We start from the raw sequence: 17,102 nt of genomic DNA on the forward strand, positions 1-17,102 counted from the left end.
CCCCAGGGTGACAAGATAATTTGTTTATCTTCCAAATCAGATGCATTTGACTCTACGGGATGCAATTAGCAAGTATTGCCCTAAGCCCAGGGATAAATTAGGCCTGTCCTGGGACCCTGGGGTGTGTCCAGGCACCCTACACAGGAACGTGGGGCCTGAGTCCCCAGCTAAGCTCCCTGGGCGTGGTTTTCAGGTTAGGAGGGTGGCAAGGTCTCAAGGCCTTGCAAGCTGTTCACAAACAAAGGGTCGAAACAAAGAAATAATAATACATTTTAATGCAAGAGGAATCATAGCCTGGTACACACCCCCTTCCCCGATCTGTCCTGCCTGGGGATGTGTTTACGGCAAGAGTGTCCCCAGGGCTAGTGGTCACCTGGCTGTCCGGGTCCCTGCCCTACTGGTGGCAGCACGCCTGTCCCCAGCATTACATTCAGCTGCTGCTCTGACTCTCGAGAGGCCGGCTGGCCTCGGGCCTCCAGCTTGGCGTCCTTTGCTCCCCTGTCTCCCTGCTCAGGCCAGCAGGGCCAAACCGCTGGGCCAGGTCAGCCGGGGCTGGGGGAATGGGTTGCGCCCTGCTCCTCCCCAGGCGCACCTGTGCCCCCCAGGCTCCATCACCGGGTGGGGCAGAGCGTCTGCTGGGGCAGCTCCGTGGGCCACAGGATCCCTCCACACCCACCGCATCTCTCTGCCCGGGGCGCCTGCCTCATAGGATGCCCCGCACCGCAGCATCTCTCTGCCTGGGGCGCCCGCCTCACAGCTGGTCCTCGTCCACCCAGATGGTCTTGCGCTGCTCCTCGCCGATCTTGTCCTTGACAACGCGGAGCAGCTCCTCTACGCTGCCCCACATGTCGGGTTCTACCGTGGCGTACAGGCACGGCAGGGCCTCCAGCTCCTTCTCCTTCAGCCGGCACACGCGCAGGAACTCCTCCTCGGTCTCAGGCCGGGGCAGCAGCTTTCTGGGAGGAGACATGCAGGGGCTGTGGGGAGGCTGCCAATCCGCGGCACTGGTGTGGCACCACCTGCCCGGACACCCCTGACTGCCGCGGTCCCCACCCCTTCCCTGCCTTGCTTCTCCCTATAGTGTCCCTGCCTCCTTAAGCTGTTTATCGGAAATTCCAAACACATCCTTATTGATTGATTGATTGATTGATTGAGATGGAGTCTCGCTCTGTCACCCAGGCCGAAGTGCAGTGGCACAATCTCGGCTCACTGCAACCTCCACCTCCCGGGTTCAAGCGATTCTCCTGCCTCAGCCTCCTGAGTAGCTGGGATTACAGGCACGTGCTACCATGAGTGGCTAATTTTTATGTTTGTAGTAGAGGTGGGGTTTCACCATGTTGGCCAGGCTGGTCTTGAACTCTCCACCTCAAATGACCTGCCTGCCTCGGCCTCCCAATGTCCTAGGATTATAGGTGTGAGCCACCGGGCCCGGTCACATCCTTTTTATTTTTTATCGTGCTAAGATACGCATAAAAGAAAATCAACAATTTCACCTATTCTTTAAGTGAGTAATTCAGTAGCATGAGGTATATTCACACGGCTGTGGAACCAATCTCCAGAACTTTCTCATCTTCCCAAACTGCAACTCTGGGACCATTAAATACTCCCCATCTTCCCTCCTGCAGCCCCCAGGAACCACCCTTCTGCTTCCTGTCTCTGGGAATCTGACTGCTCTAGAGACCTCATAGAAGTGGAATCACGTACAGCACGTGTGTTTTTGTAATCGGCTTATTTAACTGAGAATAACATCCTCAAGGTTCATCTCACACCCACGGAGTGGGTGTGAGAATCTCCTTCCTTTTGAAGGCTGAATAATACTCCACCGTATGGGCTGGGTGTGATGCCTCACGCCTGTCATCCCAGCACTCTGGGAGGCCGAGGCGGGAGGATCACTTGAAGTCAGGAGTTCGAGACCAGCCTGGCCAACGTGGTGAAACCCAATCTCTAGTAAAAATACACAAATTAGCCAGGCATGGTGGTGGGCACCTGTAATCCCAGCTACTTGGGAGGCTGAGGTAGGAGAATTTCTTGAACCCTGGAGGTGGAGGCTGCAGTGGGCCAAGATTGTGCCACTGCACTCCAGCCTGGGTGACAGAGTGAGACTCTGTCTCAAAACAAACAAACAAACAAATTCCATACAGTATTTTTGGTGCAATACACACTGCATCGCAAACACATTCCAAGGCAGGGCAGATCAGGGAAGGGGGTGTGTACCATGCTATTATTTCTCTTGCATTAAATGTATTATTATTTCTTTGTTTCAACTATTTTTTGTTAACAGTTTGCAAGGTTTTCAGCTCTTGCCACCTTCCTAGCCTGTATGGGTGGGCCCTGTTGTGTATATTCATCCCCCACGGACCAACCCTTGGGTGAAGTCCATGTTTTGGCTATTGGGAGTAACGCTGCTGTGAACACAGGCGTGTAAATGTCTCTTACAGACCCTGCTCTCACTTCTCTTGGGGACATGCCCACAGGTGGGGCTGCTGGATTATATGGTATTCTATTTTTAATTTTTTGGGGCATCGCCATGCTGTCCTCCACAGTGGCCGCTCTCTTTTGCATTTCCAGCAGCTGCCCTTGGGGTTTCGACGTCTATCCTCCTCGCCAACTCTTGTCAGTTTCTGTGCTTTTGGTCCTGGCCAGCCTAACGGGTGTGAGGTGTTGAGGGGGGATGCCGGTCTCTTTTGCTCACTGCTGGGTTCCCCAGAGCCTAACCCTTCCCAGGGGCTCAGTGAGTATCTGGTGAAAAGGAATGAAGGGGCCTAAACTCTGTTATTCCCTCTGTAAAATGGCTGCAGGACATTTATTTTGCAGGTGCGTGCGAGGAGGCGTGGGGATCCGAGATGAAGCCACTTAAGGGCCAGTCTGTCCTCGTCACCCAGGCCCCAAACCTCAGCGCCATCCTTTCGTTCTTTTTTGTTTGTTTGTTTGTTTTTTTTGAGGCGGCGTCTCACTCTGTCGACCAGGCTGGAGGGCAGTGGCTCGATCTCACCTCACTGCAACCTCCACCTTCCACGTTCAAGCGATTCTCCTGCCTCTGCCTCCCGAGTAGCTAGAACTGCAGGTGCATGTCACTACACCCGGTTAATTTTTTGTATTTTTAGTAGAGACTATGGGGTTTCACCATGTTGGCCAAGCTGGTCTCAAACTCCCAACTTCAGCTGATCCACCCACCTCAGCCTCCCAAAGTGTGGGGATTACAGGCGTGAGCCACCACGCCTGGCCTCTCCTTCTCTGGAATCCCAGAGTGAACCCTTTCCCGAATCCTGCAGGCTCGACCCTGAGCATGGATCCAAAGTCACACTGCCTCTCATCGCCTCCCAGACAGGATCCTGGCCCGCACCGCCACCCTGCCCCTGTCCACACAGAGATGAGAGGTGCGTTTATACCCTAAAGTGGACCATGCCACGCCTCCGCTCAGAACCTTCAGCGGCCTCCAGACGCACTCGGAACAAGACGCCGCATCCTCCCATGGCTCCCGTGGCCCCACAGGGCCTGTACCAGCTGCCCCTCACCCCTCCACCCCTCACCCCCCGCCCCTCACCCCCTGCCCCTCACCGCTCTGCCCCTCACCCCTCCACCTCTTACCTCTCCAGCCCTCACCCCTCCACTCCTCACCCCTCCGCCCCCACCCTCTGCTTCTCACTGCTCTGCCCCTACCCCTCCACCCCTCACCCCCTGCCCCTTACTGCTCTGCCCCTCACCCCCCACCCCTCACCCCTTCGCCCCTCACCCCTCTGCCCCTCACCCTTCCGCCTCTCGCCTCTCCAGCCCTCACCCCTTCTCCCCTCACCCTCACCCTTCACCCCTCCGCCCCCACCCGTCCACCTCTCATCCGTCCACCCCCACCCTCTGCCTCCCACTGCTCCACCCCTCACCCCTCCGCCCCTCACCACTTGGCCCAAACACCTGTCTCAGGGTCTGAGCACCAGCTGTTCCCCCGCTGCCCAGATTGCGTCTTCTTTCTCATCTCCTAGGCCCCCCTCACTGCCATGGATCTCGCTGACAGATCCCCCAGGCCTTCCCTGACCACCCCGGGTGATGGGCACTCTGCCCCGACCCTCCTAGCTCTTGTCCCCTGGGATGTGCCCCGTTTGTGAGTCATCATCTCGGCCGCTGCCTTCGGCGTCAGCTCTGCAAGGTCAGTCCCGTACTTGGTGAGGGTTTACTAAGGGGGGTGCGTGAAGTGGGGGCACACAGGCCTCCTGCGATCCATGGAGACTTGGTGGGGTGCTAGGGACAGGAGGGGGCAGCCCCTAGGGTCTGGAAGCCCTACCTGAACCTCTTGATGTTCTTCTCACACACCCGGATGAAAAGCACGATGGGGTAGATGTTGGACTTGATCAAGTCTCTCGTGCAGCCGATCCCAGCCTCCAGCAGGCAGTGCTTGTTCTGTGGGCACAGTGGTTTCAGTCAGCAGCAGCCCGCCCACCTCTCGCTCTTGTGAAGGTGCCTGCGGCAGGGCCTGGATGCAGGGTTGGGGTCTATAGCCGGGTGGGAGCCCTGAAAGCCATTTGCCACTGATCCAGGAGATGAGACCTCCCAGGAGTCTGGACACTCCAGGACTCTGCTGACCACAGTGATGTTCATGGGCAGAGACGAGGCCTTGGCCGGGGTGAACCAGGTGGTGTGAATGAGTTTGAATGAAACACCTGCTACCAACCGGGCGTGGTGGCTCACGCCTGTAATCCCGGCACTTTGGGAGGCCAAGGTGGGCTGATCACTTGGGGTCAGGAGTTCGAGACCAGCCTGGCCAACATGGCAAAACCCTGTCTCTACTAAAAGTACAAAAATTAGCCGGGTGTGGTGGCAGGTGCCTGTAATCCCAGCTACTCGGGAGGTTGAGGCAGGAGAATCGCTTGAACCCGGAAGGTGGAGGTTGCAGTGTGTCAAGATGGTGCCACTGCATTCCAGCCTGGCTGACAGAGCAAGACACTGTCTCAAACACTCAAACACACACACACACACACACCTCCCCCCAAAACACCTGCTACCCTAGCCCGCCTTCAATTAAGAGAGTAGAGAACACATGAAGGGTGAGTCAGCCAGGCTGGCAGGTCCCAGGAGTATCTGCAAGGGTTCTCAACCATGAGCTCATCATTTTGAGAAAGGACAATCTCTGCTTTGCTGAAGGCATCACTTAAAAAAAAATTTCCACCAAATGTTGGCTGGGCGTAGTGGCTCATGCCAGCAATCCCAGCACTTTGGGAGGTGGGAGGATTGCTTGATGCTAGGAGTTTGAGACCAGCCTGGGCAATATGACAAGACCCTATCTCTAAAAAAATTAGAAAAATCATTACTGGGCATGGTGGTGCATAACCATAGTCCCAGCTACTCGGGAGGCAGAGGCGGGAGAGTTGCTTGAGCCTACGAAGGCGTGGCTGCAGTAAGCCGGGATCGTGCCCTGCACTCCAGCCTGGGCAACACGGCGAGACCCAGTCTCTAAATAAATAAATAAAACATCAAACTTTGCACTGGAATAGAACATAAACACAGCATTCTAAGTGTGCAGCTCAGTGAATTTCACAAACTGAACACAACCTGGAACTAGCACCCGGGTCTGGAAGTGGGAATGTCCCACCTTGCTCAGGGTCCCCTTGGGCCTCCTGCAGGCCACTGCTCCCCCTTCCCCGTGAGCAGGGCCATGGCCCACATTTCTAACAGCACAGATCTGCTGGACGGCTTCTTCTTTTCAGCTAAAAACAATCTCGGCTCCAACCCTGTCCGCTTACTTTCTATCCGCGCCAGCTGTCAGAATTTCCTAAAGCTGTGGCCCAGACTTTTAAAAAAAACCAAAAACACCACCATCTGCTCTTGCCATCCCCAAGGTCAGCGTCCACCACAGAGCCAGCCCCCGGCAGCTGGGGGAGCCCTCCACTGGTGCAGACCGAGAGCCCGCCACGGAGCCAGCCCCCGGCCCTCCACTGACGTGGACAGAGAGCCTTTCCTTCATCCAGTGCTGGGACGAGGAAGAGCTCAATGCTTAGATCACGTTTTCTGACTCCAAAGACTCCACATTGCACACAGACAACCTTTTCGCATGGTTGCCAACAACCCTCATGATGTCCTGTTTTCCCCTCGTTTGGTGAATGCAATCCCTGTCACCTTCACGTTCATCCTGTCTCTCGCCCTGATGAGCTGGTTCTCTATCTCTGGCCCTTGTTATCACAACCAGACACACACCCCTAAATAATGCGAACATACACCAGCTCCAGGAAGCCATCACAAATAGAAAGCAGCTCCAAAATAAAAACTCACATCGGAGCCCAGGGAACAAGGGCGCAGAGAGGACGTTAACACAGGGCAGCTGCTGGGACAAGGGGAAAAGGAGAGGTCTGGCCACGGGGAGGTGAAAGCAACTCTTCATCCCACCCTTGTCCCTGGCCCAGGTGGCCTCATGAGGATCATCACGGAGGATCCCGGCCTCGTCCAACCTCCCAGCCCCCGCCTCACCTTGGCGGACACAGCTTCAATGTTGGCAGGGGCGATGCATTCGAACGTGTTGGGGTTCTTCTCTCGGGAGTAGATGATGGTCTCCGTCTTCTGCCTTCTGAGGAACTCATCTCTTGTGACGATATCTGCAGAGAGAGGGGCCAGTCCTGAGGGCAGCACCAGGTGGCCTTGGGTTGATCATCCCACCCAGGCCCTGCCTGCCACCTTCTGGGCTCTACAGAACTCGATGTCCAATCTCCTTCCAGCCATGTTTAAATGAATCTTATCTCCTTTCTACTAGACCGTGAAGCTCCTTGAGAGCAGGGCTAAGGTTAACCTTCTTCATACTCCCCATGGCAGCCCATGGAGCAGGTGCTTGGCAAATACTCACGGTTTGGCTTCTCAGCAATACCCTTCACTGGACAAAGCAGCTCAGGCACTGTGGTGCAAGGCTGATCACCAGTCTAAATAAATCTCCTGTTCCACCCACCCATCTACCGACCCCTCACCTACCCACCCATCCGTCCACCCACCCATCCACTTATCCATCCATCCATCCATCCACCCACCCACCTATCTATCTATCCATCCATCCACCCACCCACCTATCCATCCATCCATCCATCCATCCATCCATCCATCCATCCATCCACCCACCCACCCACCCACCCACCTATCCATCCATCCATCCATCCATCCATCCATCCATCCATCCATCCATCCACCCACCCATCCACCCACCCATCCTTCCATCCATCCATCTACCCACCCACCCATTTATCTATAAATCTGTCCACCCACCCAGTCACCCATCATTCATTCATCCATCCATCCATTTATCCACTCATCCAGGGGGAGGAGGGGTGATGGAGAGGAGGAGGAGGGAAGAAGAGGGAGGAGGGACGGGAGGATGAGGAAGAGGAAAAGGAGGGGAGGAAAGAGGGGAGGAGGGAAATGAGGAAGGGGAGGAGAGGAGTGAGAAGGTGGAGGAGGGAGAAGGGAGGAGGAAGGAAAGGAAAAAGGGAAGAAGGGGAAAGGGAGGAGGGGAGGAAGGAAGAGAAGAGGGGAATTCGTCCTTGTCCGTGGCTCCCGCGGGGCTCCCCAGGTGGCCGTGGCTCGCCGATCACCTGACTTGCAGATGGTGAACTCCATGGCACCTCCCGAGTTGAGCAGCCTCTGAACCAGCGTCTTGGCCAGCACGGTGGGTGTGAAGAGCACGGGCCGGCGGCGCTCGCAGTAGAAGGCGCGTACTAGGCTGTAGGGGATGAGGCTGAGGTTCTTGCCCAGCTCGCTCTCGGGGTCCAGCTCTGGCAGGGGCAGGAGAGGGCGGTGGTCAGAGCCCTGGGGCTCTGAAGACCTTCCAGGGAGGATGGGGCCCCTGGGCTGGGTCCTGGGGGCCACAGTTAGTGTGGAGACCTGGCGGCTGCCCTGGGCATCGAATGTCTGAGGTCACCTTAGGCTGGCACTGCTTGGGGCTCGTGTGCCGGGGAGGGGAGGTGTGGTGGGGGGCAGGCGGAGTGTGTGACAAATGCAGGAACCTTGGCTGAGCTCTGGAGGGAAAGTTTGCCTTGGAAGATGATCAAGGAGGGCTTCTTGGAGGAAGGGCATGGACTGGGTACAGCCCAGCGGAGGGGAGGGTGAGGGCAAGGAAAGCAAGTGCTGGCGGGCGCCCACGAGACACCAGGACCAGCGGGCAAGGCCTTGGGTGTCTCCCAGGAGCACTGGGAGGGACGACTTGGCCTCAGTTCTGCCTTCTCAGTCCCTTTCTGGCTGGGGTGGGGGAGCCATGCAGAAGCCCGGGGTTCTGATGAAACCACCCCAGGCACCCAGAGGAAACGGTTCCCAGAAACAGGCAGCCTGTCCCTTGTCCCTTGTGCCTTTTCTTGTCCCTGGCCTGGCCACTCCAACTTCCAAACGGCCAGCCTGGGGAGCTGCCCCAGGGCCTCCTCTGAGATCCAGCCAGGGCTGTGGCCTCCCTTTCCCTGAGCAGGGCCAGCCAGGGCCAGCGGGGTGGGGGACGGTGGACCGGGAGGCCCCTCGCCGGGTTGATAAATGACAAGAGGCACTCAGTGGGTAGAGAAATCAATAAAATGAACACTTCACAGCAAACAGCCCCAATTAACACAGGTACCCGGGCGCGAAGCAACCACAACGAGAGCGTCGTTATCCGGTGAGCTTGGCGGGACGTCACCCCGAGGCAGCATGGCCCTCACAGCCAAGGCCAGGCTTCCTCACCCTTAATTTATTTTTGTCTTTTATTTTTATTTTTAGAGCTAGGGGTCTTGCTGTATGGACCAAGCCAGAGTGACTGCAGTGGTGTGATCTTGGTTCACTGCAGCCTCAACCTCCTGCTCAAGTGATCCTCCCACCTCAGCCTCCCAAGTAGCTGGGACTATAGACACGTGATACCATGCCTAGCTATTTATTTACATCTTTTAAGATTTATTTTTAATGTTTTATGTTTTTATTTTTAATGTTTTTATATATTTTATAGTTATATTTTTTGTAGAGATGGGGAGTCTTACTATGTTGCCCAGGCTGGTCTTGAACTCCTGGCCACAAGCGATCCTCCTGCCTTGGCCTCCCAAAGCACTGCGATTACAGGCATGAGCCACCTATGTCCTCCCTCCCCTCCGTTTTGAGGACTTCTAGGCCCCCTCACAAGGACCAATGTGCCCCCAGGTGAAGGTGAGGCATGTATGATTGTGGATGGGAGTGGTGGGAGGGGCCAGGCGGTCCCCATGTACCTTCCTGCTTCTCAGTCAAGAGCTTGGTGGCGTCCAGCGAGGACCGGGCCAGGCTCCCGAGCGGGCTTCCCGAGATGATGCGGACCCTCTCGTTGCTGTTCATTCGCTTATACTTGTTCTCGGACCTGCTGACGAACTGGAGGAGCAGAGGGAGGACTGGGGGAGGACTGTTTTGCTTCCGCTTCTAAACAGACAGGGCGCTGCCCTCAACCAGCCAAAGTCAGACCTTTGTTCACATCCCTCCTCTGCCCGGGGGGTTCCTGGGCCAGTCATTTCCCCTATAAAAACAGGAGACTCCCAGCAGGCGGCTTGAGCCCTTTAGCCACTGGAGAGATGTCCTGAGTAGGCAAATGAATGAATCAGTGCCCACAGTCTTCCCCAGCCGGATGAGTCTCAGGTCAAGCCCATCTGCATCCCTGTGGGAGCCTCAGGTGCAGCTCTGCAGGCACTGTGGGACCTGAGCCGCCCCAGCCGTGAAGATCCCTGGCTGGAAACCCCTGTGGGCAGGGACTGCCCCCCTGCTGGGCATGTGCTGGACAATGTCACCTCCCTCTGACACTGTGCTCACCATGCCTTTCTGCCTCGGTATCCCCAAGTTTAATGGGGGGAACCCACTTTTTTCTACAGTTCACAGAGTTGAGTCCTGGAAGGCAGAAACAGATGCCCCGGCAGTGGGCACAGAAGCAGGTTCACACCATATTCTATAGGCTACTTTGAGTCTCTCCACACTCTTCCTTCTGCAGGAAGGAAAACACATGGTATCTGGGATGTCAGCTGTCTCTCTGTTAACTGGCTGCAGGGCTCTGGATGAGACTCCCAAGGTTTCACTATTTTTTTTTTTTTTTTTCTGAGATGGAGTCTCGCACTCTCGCCCAGGCTGGAGTACAGTGGTGCGATCTTGGCTCACTGCAACCTCCGCCTCCCGGGTTCAAGCGATTCTTCTGTTTCAGCCTCCTGAGTAGCTGGGATTACAGGCACCCGCCACTGCACCTGGCTACTTTTTGTATTTTTAGTAGAGACGGGGTTTCGCCGTGTTAGCCAGACTAGTCTCGATCTCCTGACTTCAAGTGATCCACCCGCCTCAGCCTCCCAAAGTGTTCGGATTATAGGCGTGAGCCACCGCGCCTGGCCCCAAGGTTCCACTCTTGCATGACATGCGGGTGTAAAAATGCGTCATCTTAAATGGTCCTGCCCTTGTAAACCCCTCAGACTTGGCCAGGGTTCCTTTCCACCTGGGTGGCTCTCTGACACTTGTTTGTGTCTTCCTGGGTTTTAGGGTCACATTGCTCATACTTTCCCTGGGTTTCCCCGTTCCAACATCAAGATGGAGCAGTGGAACGAAACACTGTCTCCACTGGGGTCTAATGAGTGAGGCAGCTACACAGGAACACGCTCATGGGGCCACATTTTCATATTACCCCCTTGGTTTTCGTCCACGGGCGATAAAAGAAACGATCCCAAAGAGTGTTTCTGCATTTATGAGAAGCCATTTTTGAAGATATCACAAACAATGCTAGTCAATGTTCTTTCTATAATGATCCATGCCAAAAAAAAAAAAATCCCTTTTAGAATTAAGTAGAAGGGAAAAGTCCTTTCTGGTCCCGATTGCTAAAATGTTTCCCTAGACAGATAAGATTGAAAGAATCTGCTGGGTTCCCTTTTTACCTTGGCTGCCAGGATGCTCAGATAAGTTGAATGCTCGATTAATGAGGACCTAAACTGGCCTAGATATTTAGGATGTTTGTTTTTCATCTCCTGATACACTGCTTCTGATCTTTCTATTAGTATCTGAACAGCTAACTTCAGTTTCTTTTCACCATAAGGTTCCTCAATCTTTTATGAAAGTGGGATTTGCTTCCCGCAGGCACAGAGACTGTCTACCAACCTGTCACTGAGAGGATAAAATGGGACAGGAGATGTGAGGCACTGTGAAGAGATGCAAGTGGTGTACAAACACAAAGCACGATTATTTTGATTCGGGTGTCTCTTCTCAGTGGGGGGAGGGCAGGGCCACAGCAGAATATGATTGAAAAGTCGGTAGGCACTCCGGAGAGCCTTACCTGAAGGAGCTGGCCAAAAAGGAAGCTTGCTCGGGAGAGACGGGGACTGACCCGGGGGTCGCTTGTTGAAAGCGCTTCTTCCGGCTGCAGGGTGTTCTGAAATGAATTTATCCATCAGTCAGGCCCTGCTGGGCTTGGCAGGAGGCAAGAACACAATGATGCTGGTGAGAATCGGAGACCTGTCCTCAAGTCCCCTCCGTGCTAAAGCTTCCTTAGGGAAATCAAAAGCCTGCAGGGAAGGGGTGGGGGCAGGCGGGGTAGGGGAGAGGAGTCCTGGAGACTTGGGAGAGAGGTGATTCGCTTCAACAGAGACCACGGATGGTAGAGCAAAGGCCTGCAGTCCAGCTCGAGCCAGACATCTAGGCTCACCTTTTTTTTTTTTGAGAGGGAGTCTCGCTCTGTCACCAGGCTGGAGTTCAGTGGCGTGATCTCTGCTCACTGCAACCTCCACCTCCCGGGTTCAAGCAATTCTCCTGCCTCAGCCTCCTGAGTAGCTGGGACTATAGGCGCACCACCATACCCAGCTAATTTTTGTATTTTTAGTAGAGATGGGGTTTCACCATGTTGGCAAGGATGGTCTCGATCTCTTGACCTCATGATCCTCCCACCTCTGCCTCCCAAAGTGCTAGGATTATAACTGTGAGCCACTGCGCCCAGCCCTGTTTTTGTTTTGAGACAGGGTCTTGCTCTGCTGCCCAGGCTGGAGTGCAGTGGCATGATCTCGGCTCACTGCAACCTCTGCCTCCCAGGTTCAAGTGATTCTCCTGCCTCAGCCTCCCGAGTAGCTGGGATTATAGGCGCCCATCACCAGGCCTGGCTACTTTTTGTATTTTTAGTAGAGACAAAGTTTCACCATGTTGGCCTGGCTGGTCTCGAACTCCTGACCTCAAGTGATCTGCTCACCTTGGTCTCCCAAAATGCTGGGATTACAGGCATGAGCCACTGTGCCTGGCCAGACACCAACCCCTTGTCCTGGAAAGTCAGGACCTGTGGGAGGGCATGACAGGACGGGTCTCCTTCGACAGAGAGCGTCTCATTCCTAAGGAACTAAGTCCCCTAGAATTCATCATCCCAATATGGATGGATTGCATTTGTTACTGCCTCTAAAAAAGACTCGGGAGTTAGGTTTGAAGCTGGCAAGGTCCCTGGCCCTGCTACTCCCACAGGGTGCTTGGCAGACCTACCCGGAGTGCCCGCAGGGTGTGGTGGGTGCCGTCCACCTCCTCCCGGCTGCCCCGGTGCATCAGGCGTTGCAGTTTGACTAGGAGGAGCTGCTGGGCTCTGCGGAGCGAAGAGAGGAGCTTCAGGGGCTGAAATTCAAGGGTCAAGCACCGGGAAGCCAGCGGGGCCGCAGCACCGCACTGGCATGGGTGGGGTGCGTGTCTGACTCTGCATAGGGATGGCCCTGTGGCTGGTGTGTGCTCTGAGCCCAAGGGCCACCCGGGGTGAAGATGTGGCTCCTTGTATCTGTGTTTGGATCCCACCTCCAGCACTGGCTCGCTGTGGGGCTGCAGAAAAGTGACTGAACCCCTCTGAGCCACCGTCTCCTCTTCCGTAAATCTGGTGTGATGATGCTTTCCTTGGAGGACTGGCCTGAGGTGCGTTGTCATGGTCTTACAGATGTTGTGGTATGGATGTGTAGTGTTACAGTCTTATAGATGCTTCCGGATGCCTGCTGTGTGCCTGACACACTACCTGTGCTCAGTCCCCGGGGGCTAGTGCTGTTATAATGACAACGTTGTTATTGGGATGTGGTCTATGGAAAAGAAACGACTAATGAACCCAGCAGGAGAGCATAGAATTGAGTACCAGGTGGTCTGGTCACCACCAGATGGAAGAGGGTTCTGCAGGATTCTAGTGAATGTCGAGAGACATCCCTGAGGAGGCAGGAAGTCCTGGAGGAAGAGGGCCTGGGGGACCTCGCTGTGAAACGGAAAGCAGTAGCCTTCTTTGTCCTGGGCTTCTCTATAAGCCCCTCTGCTGATGTTCATGGCATCCTGCCTGGTCCTCCACAGACTCAGGGAAACGGAGGCCCTGCCCTGGTTCTGGCCTCACCGGCTGTAGCTGGGAATGGTGCCCATGTCCAGGTCGTGATCTGTGAAAGGGTCGACGCGCGCACACAGCCACTCGTGCCTGTCCTGGTACATGGTGTCACGGACGTGCACAACATCGTCACACTTTAGGGACATGGTGCAGGCGTCCAGCTGGCTGGAGATGTTCAGGTTCAGCCGGATGTAGAATGAGTCCCCCGATGTGATCAGGCCATCCTCCATGTCCTTCACCAGCTTCCGGTACCCTGTGGAAGGAAAGATGCACCAGCTGTCTATCGATATGGGGTCCCCCGACCATCAGAGCAGCTCCTAGAGCAGCTTCCCTCACCACCAACTTAAAGCTTATAGCTAGGGGAAAGTTCTACCTCCCCAGTGAAGGGTAGCCATGTTGTTTACCAGTTTCCCTTTTTGTCTTGGCTGCCAGGAAGCTCAGAGCTGAAAGTTTTGCCAAGTTGCAACGATCACCTTTACTAGCATTCCTGCTACACTCTTCATATTTCCCCACCCTTATACAGCACTTGTTTGTTTTTTATTTTTTTCATTGCTGCACAACTCACATATAGCAAAAATTAAGTACTCAGCTCAATGAATTTCCACAAATATATATGTGTGGGCAGCAACGACCAGAGCCCTGTCTGTCAGTACCTTTCCCAAGGGGAACCATCATCCTAACCAACATTGCTATAAATAGGCTGAATCTCACTTCATATAAGTGGAACCAAACAGCATATGTTCTCTTCACTTCCAGCTTCCACTGTTCAACATTACGCCTGTGAGATTTGTCTGTGATGCTGCAACGTAGCTGGAGGGGGCTCTTTTTCACTGGTGTATAGTATTCCATGGTATGTAGATGTATCCATTCTCCCATGTGCAACTTGCATTGTCTGCAGTTTTGGGTATTGTGAACAACTCTGCTAAGAGTTATTCATATACACTGCTGTCTGTGGATATATGTGCCCATTTCTCTTGGGTATATACACAGAAGTGGAATTACTTGGTCATAGAATATCTATCTATCTACCTATCATCTATCTACCTATCTATCATCTATCTATTCATCTATTATCTATCTATCTACCTATCATCTATCAATCATCTATCTATCAGTCAATCAATCATCTATCTGTGGATATGTGTGCTCATTTCTCTTGGGTATATAGACAGAAGTGGAATTACTTGGTCATAGAATATCTATCTATCTATCTATCTATCAATCATCCACTTATCCATCCATCATCCATTTACATATCCATTATCTAACATCTATCATCTATCTATCTATCTATCTATCTATCTATCTATCTATCTATCTACTTATCCATCCATCATCCATCTACGTATCCATTATCTAACATCTATCATCTATCTAACACCTATCTATCTATCTATCTATCTATCTTCTATCTATCAATCATCTATCGACTTATCCATCCATCATCCATCTATGTATCCATTATCTAACATCTATCATCTATCTATCTATCTTCTATCAATCAATCAATCATCTATCTACTTATCCATCCATCGTCCATCTACATATCCATTATCTAACATCTATCATCTATCTATCTATCTATCTATCTATCTATCTATCTATCTATCTATCTATCTATCATCTACTTATCCATCCATCATCCATCTACGTATCCATTATCTAACATCTATCATCTATCTAACATCTATCTATCTATCTATCTATCTATCTATCTATCTATCTATCTTCTATCAATCAATCATCTATCTACTTATCCATCCATCATCCATCTATGTATCCATTATCTAACATCTATCATCTATCTATCTATCTTCTATCAATCAATCAATCATCTATCTACTTATCCATCCATCGTCCATCTACATATCCATTATCTAACATCTATCATCTATCTATCTATCTATCTATCTATCTATCTATCTATCTATCTATCAATCATCTACTTATCCATCCATCATCCATCTATGTATCCATTATCTAACATCTATCATCTATCTATCTATCTATCTATCTATCTATCTATCTATCTATCTATCTTCTATCAATCATCTATCTACTTATCCATCCATTATCCATCTATGTATCCATTATCTAACATCTATCATCTATCTATCTATCTATCTATCTATCTATCTATCTATCTATCTATCTATCATCAATCAATCATCTATCTACTTATCCATCCATCATCCATCTACGTATCCATTATCTAACATCTATCATCTATCTATCTATCTATCTATCTATCTATCTATCTATCTATCTTCTATCAATCAATCATCTATCTATCTTTAGAAGACACTGCCAAATGGTTTCCCAAAGAGACCATGGCACATGTCGTTTGAATCTTATTTAAATGTCATCAGCCTCCCAAGTAGTTTTGCAAATACTTTGTGAGGGAGCGGGGCATAAATCATGAACATGATAAACGCAGCAAGCTCTGCTATGATATAAAACCATAATATAAACCCCCAAATCAACCCCACATGCTGAGGGCTGCATAACACTGCGGGAGCTAAAATGGTTCTAATAACCAGAGTAGCTCCTCAACTGTCCACGCCCACATTCCAGGGCCAAGCCAGCCAGCTGGATTAACTGATGAATGTTCCCGCCCACTGTGCATGGAGAAATAGGGATTCCCTGTCAGGTCTGTCCGGGGGATCCTGGCTTTGTCCAGCACATCTCAGAATCCTGCCCATCCACTTGGCCAGGGGCCATTGTGATCGCTGTCTGAGTTCTCTGCCTCCTATGAAAACAGAACCTGCACACAGTACCCTGCTGGAGTGAACTTTCTTTCCCTGGAATTCCAGACTTGCAGGGCTGTGCTGCTACACAACTCCGGGGTTGGGGGTCGGGGGTCGGGGGTCAGGGGTCGGGGGTTGGGGGTCGGGGGTCGGGGGTCGGGGGGTGGCGCTGCTCACATCATATTCTGCAGGCCCACCGATTTTCTGCTGGGCTGGAAGATCAGGGTGCAGGACTGGGGAGAGGCCTGCCCTGCATGTAGGGATAAAGCATCGTTATTGTCTTTGCACGGGTAGGGCACTGCCGGGAAGGAGCTCGAGCAGGCGGCTCTGGAGAGCGGATAGAGAGAAACTGGCTATTTATGCTCTGCTGAAACATTCATGAGCCCTGGCGGTTAAAAATAAGATCCAGCTGCAGAGATAATCATGTAGAAAAACCCAGAGGTGAGAACGAGAACTCAGACTCGTTCAGAGCAGAAAACAAAGCTCAGAGCTCACCGCCCAGGAGTCTTGGCTGAGAAACAGGAGATCCCATTCAAAGGATGCTGGGGCCCTGTGAAAAGGCACCATACTCAGCTGCAGCCGGGGAGGCCAGAACCAGGGCGGGGCCTCCGTTTCCCTGAGTCTATGAAGGGTGAGGCCCACCTGCCCCGGAGCCGGGGGATCTCAGAGCAAGAATCCTGAGTCGCGGGATGTGGTTCAGTGGTCTTGGTCCTGGGTAGAGAAATCTCTGGGCCTCCTGACCAGCACTGCCACAGAATACGATGTGAACAGCGCCCCCCAGGGTTGTGCAGCAGCACCATCCTGCAGTCTGGAATTCCAGGGAAAGAAAGTTCACTCCAGTAGGGTCCTGTGTGTAAGTTCTGTTCTTACAGTAGTTAGAGAGCTCAGGTAGCCATTGCTGTGGCCCCCGGCCTGGGGGGTGAGCAGGCTTCTGAGATATGCTGAACAAAGCCAGGAATCCCCCAGCAGGACCTGACAGGGAACCTCTGTTTCTCCATGCCCAGTCCGTGGGGAGAATGACCCCAGAGCTGCTGCCTGTGTACATCAGGGACGGGAAGCCCGAGAGAGGAAGC

The 17,102-nt window shown here is 52.8% G+C and overlaps 1 protein-coding gene across 9 annotated transcripts in view; it reads right to left on the minus strand.

The window, feature by feature from the left end:
* Positions 1-254: 254 nt before the first annotated feature.
* CARD11 (caspase recruitment domain family member 11) overlaps positions 255-17,102 on the minus strand; it is a 138,924-nt gene continuing 122,076 nt past the window's right edge. For all 9 annotated transcript variants that reach the window (XM_015133205.3, XM_015133201.3, XM_077995998.1 and 6 more), the window contains exons 18-25: positions 13,295-13,535; positions 12,424-12,520; positions 11,240-11,335; positions 9,180-9,315; positions 7,560-7,739; positions 6,454-6,578; positions 4,277-4,392; positions 255-956 (exon numbers count right to left, since the gene is read on the minus strand). In XM_015133205.3, the coding sequence (XP_014988691.1) occupies positions 752-956; positions 4,277-4,392; positions 6,454-6,578; positions 7,560-7,739; positions 9,180-9,315; positions 11,240-11,335; positions 12,424-12,520; positions 13,295-13,535 (1,196 nt within the window). In that variant the 3' untranslated portion in view covers positions 255-751. The remainder of the gene's footprint in view (positions 957-4,276; positions 4,393-6,453; positions 6,579-7,559; positions 7,740-9,179; positions 9,316-11,239; positions 11,336-12,423; positions 12,521-13,294; positions 13,536-17,102) is intronic.

This window comes from Macaca mulatta, chromosome 3 (assembly GCF_049350105.2).
Source record: "Macaca mulatta isolate MMU2019108-1 chromosome 3, T2T-MMU8v2.0, whole genome shotgun sequence".
Lineage (NCBI taxonomy): Eukaryota > Metazoa > Chordata > Mammalia > Primates > Cercopithecidae > Macaca > Macaca mulatta.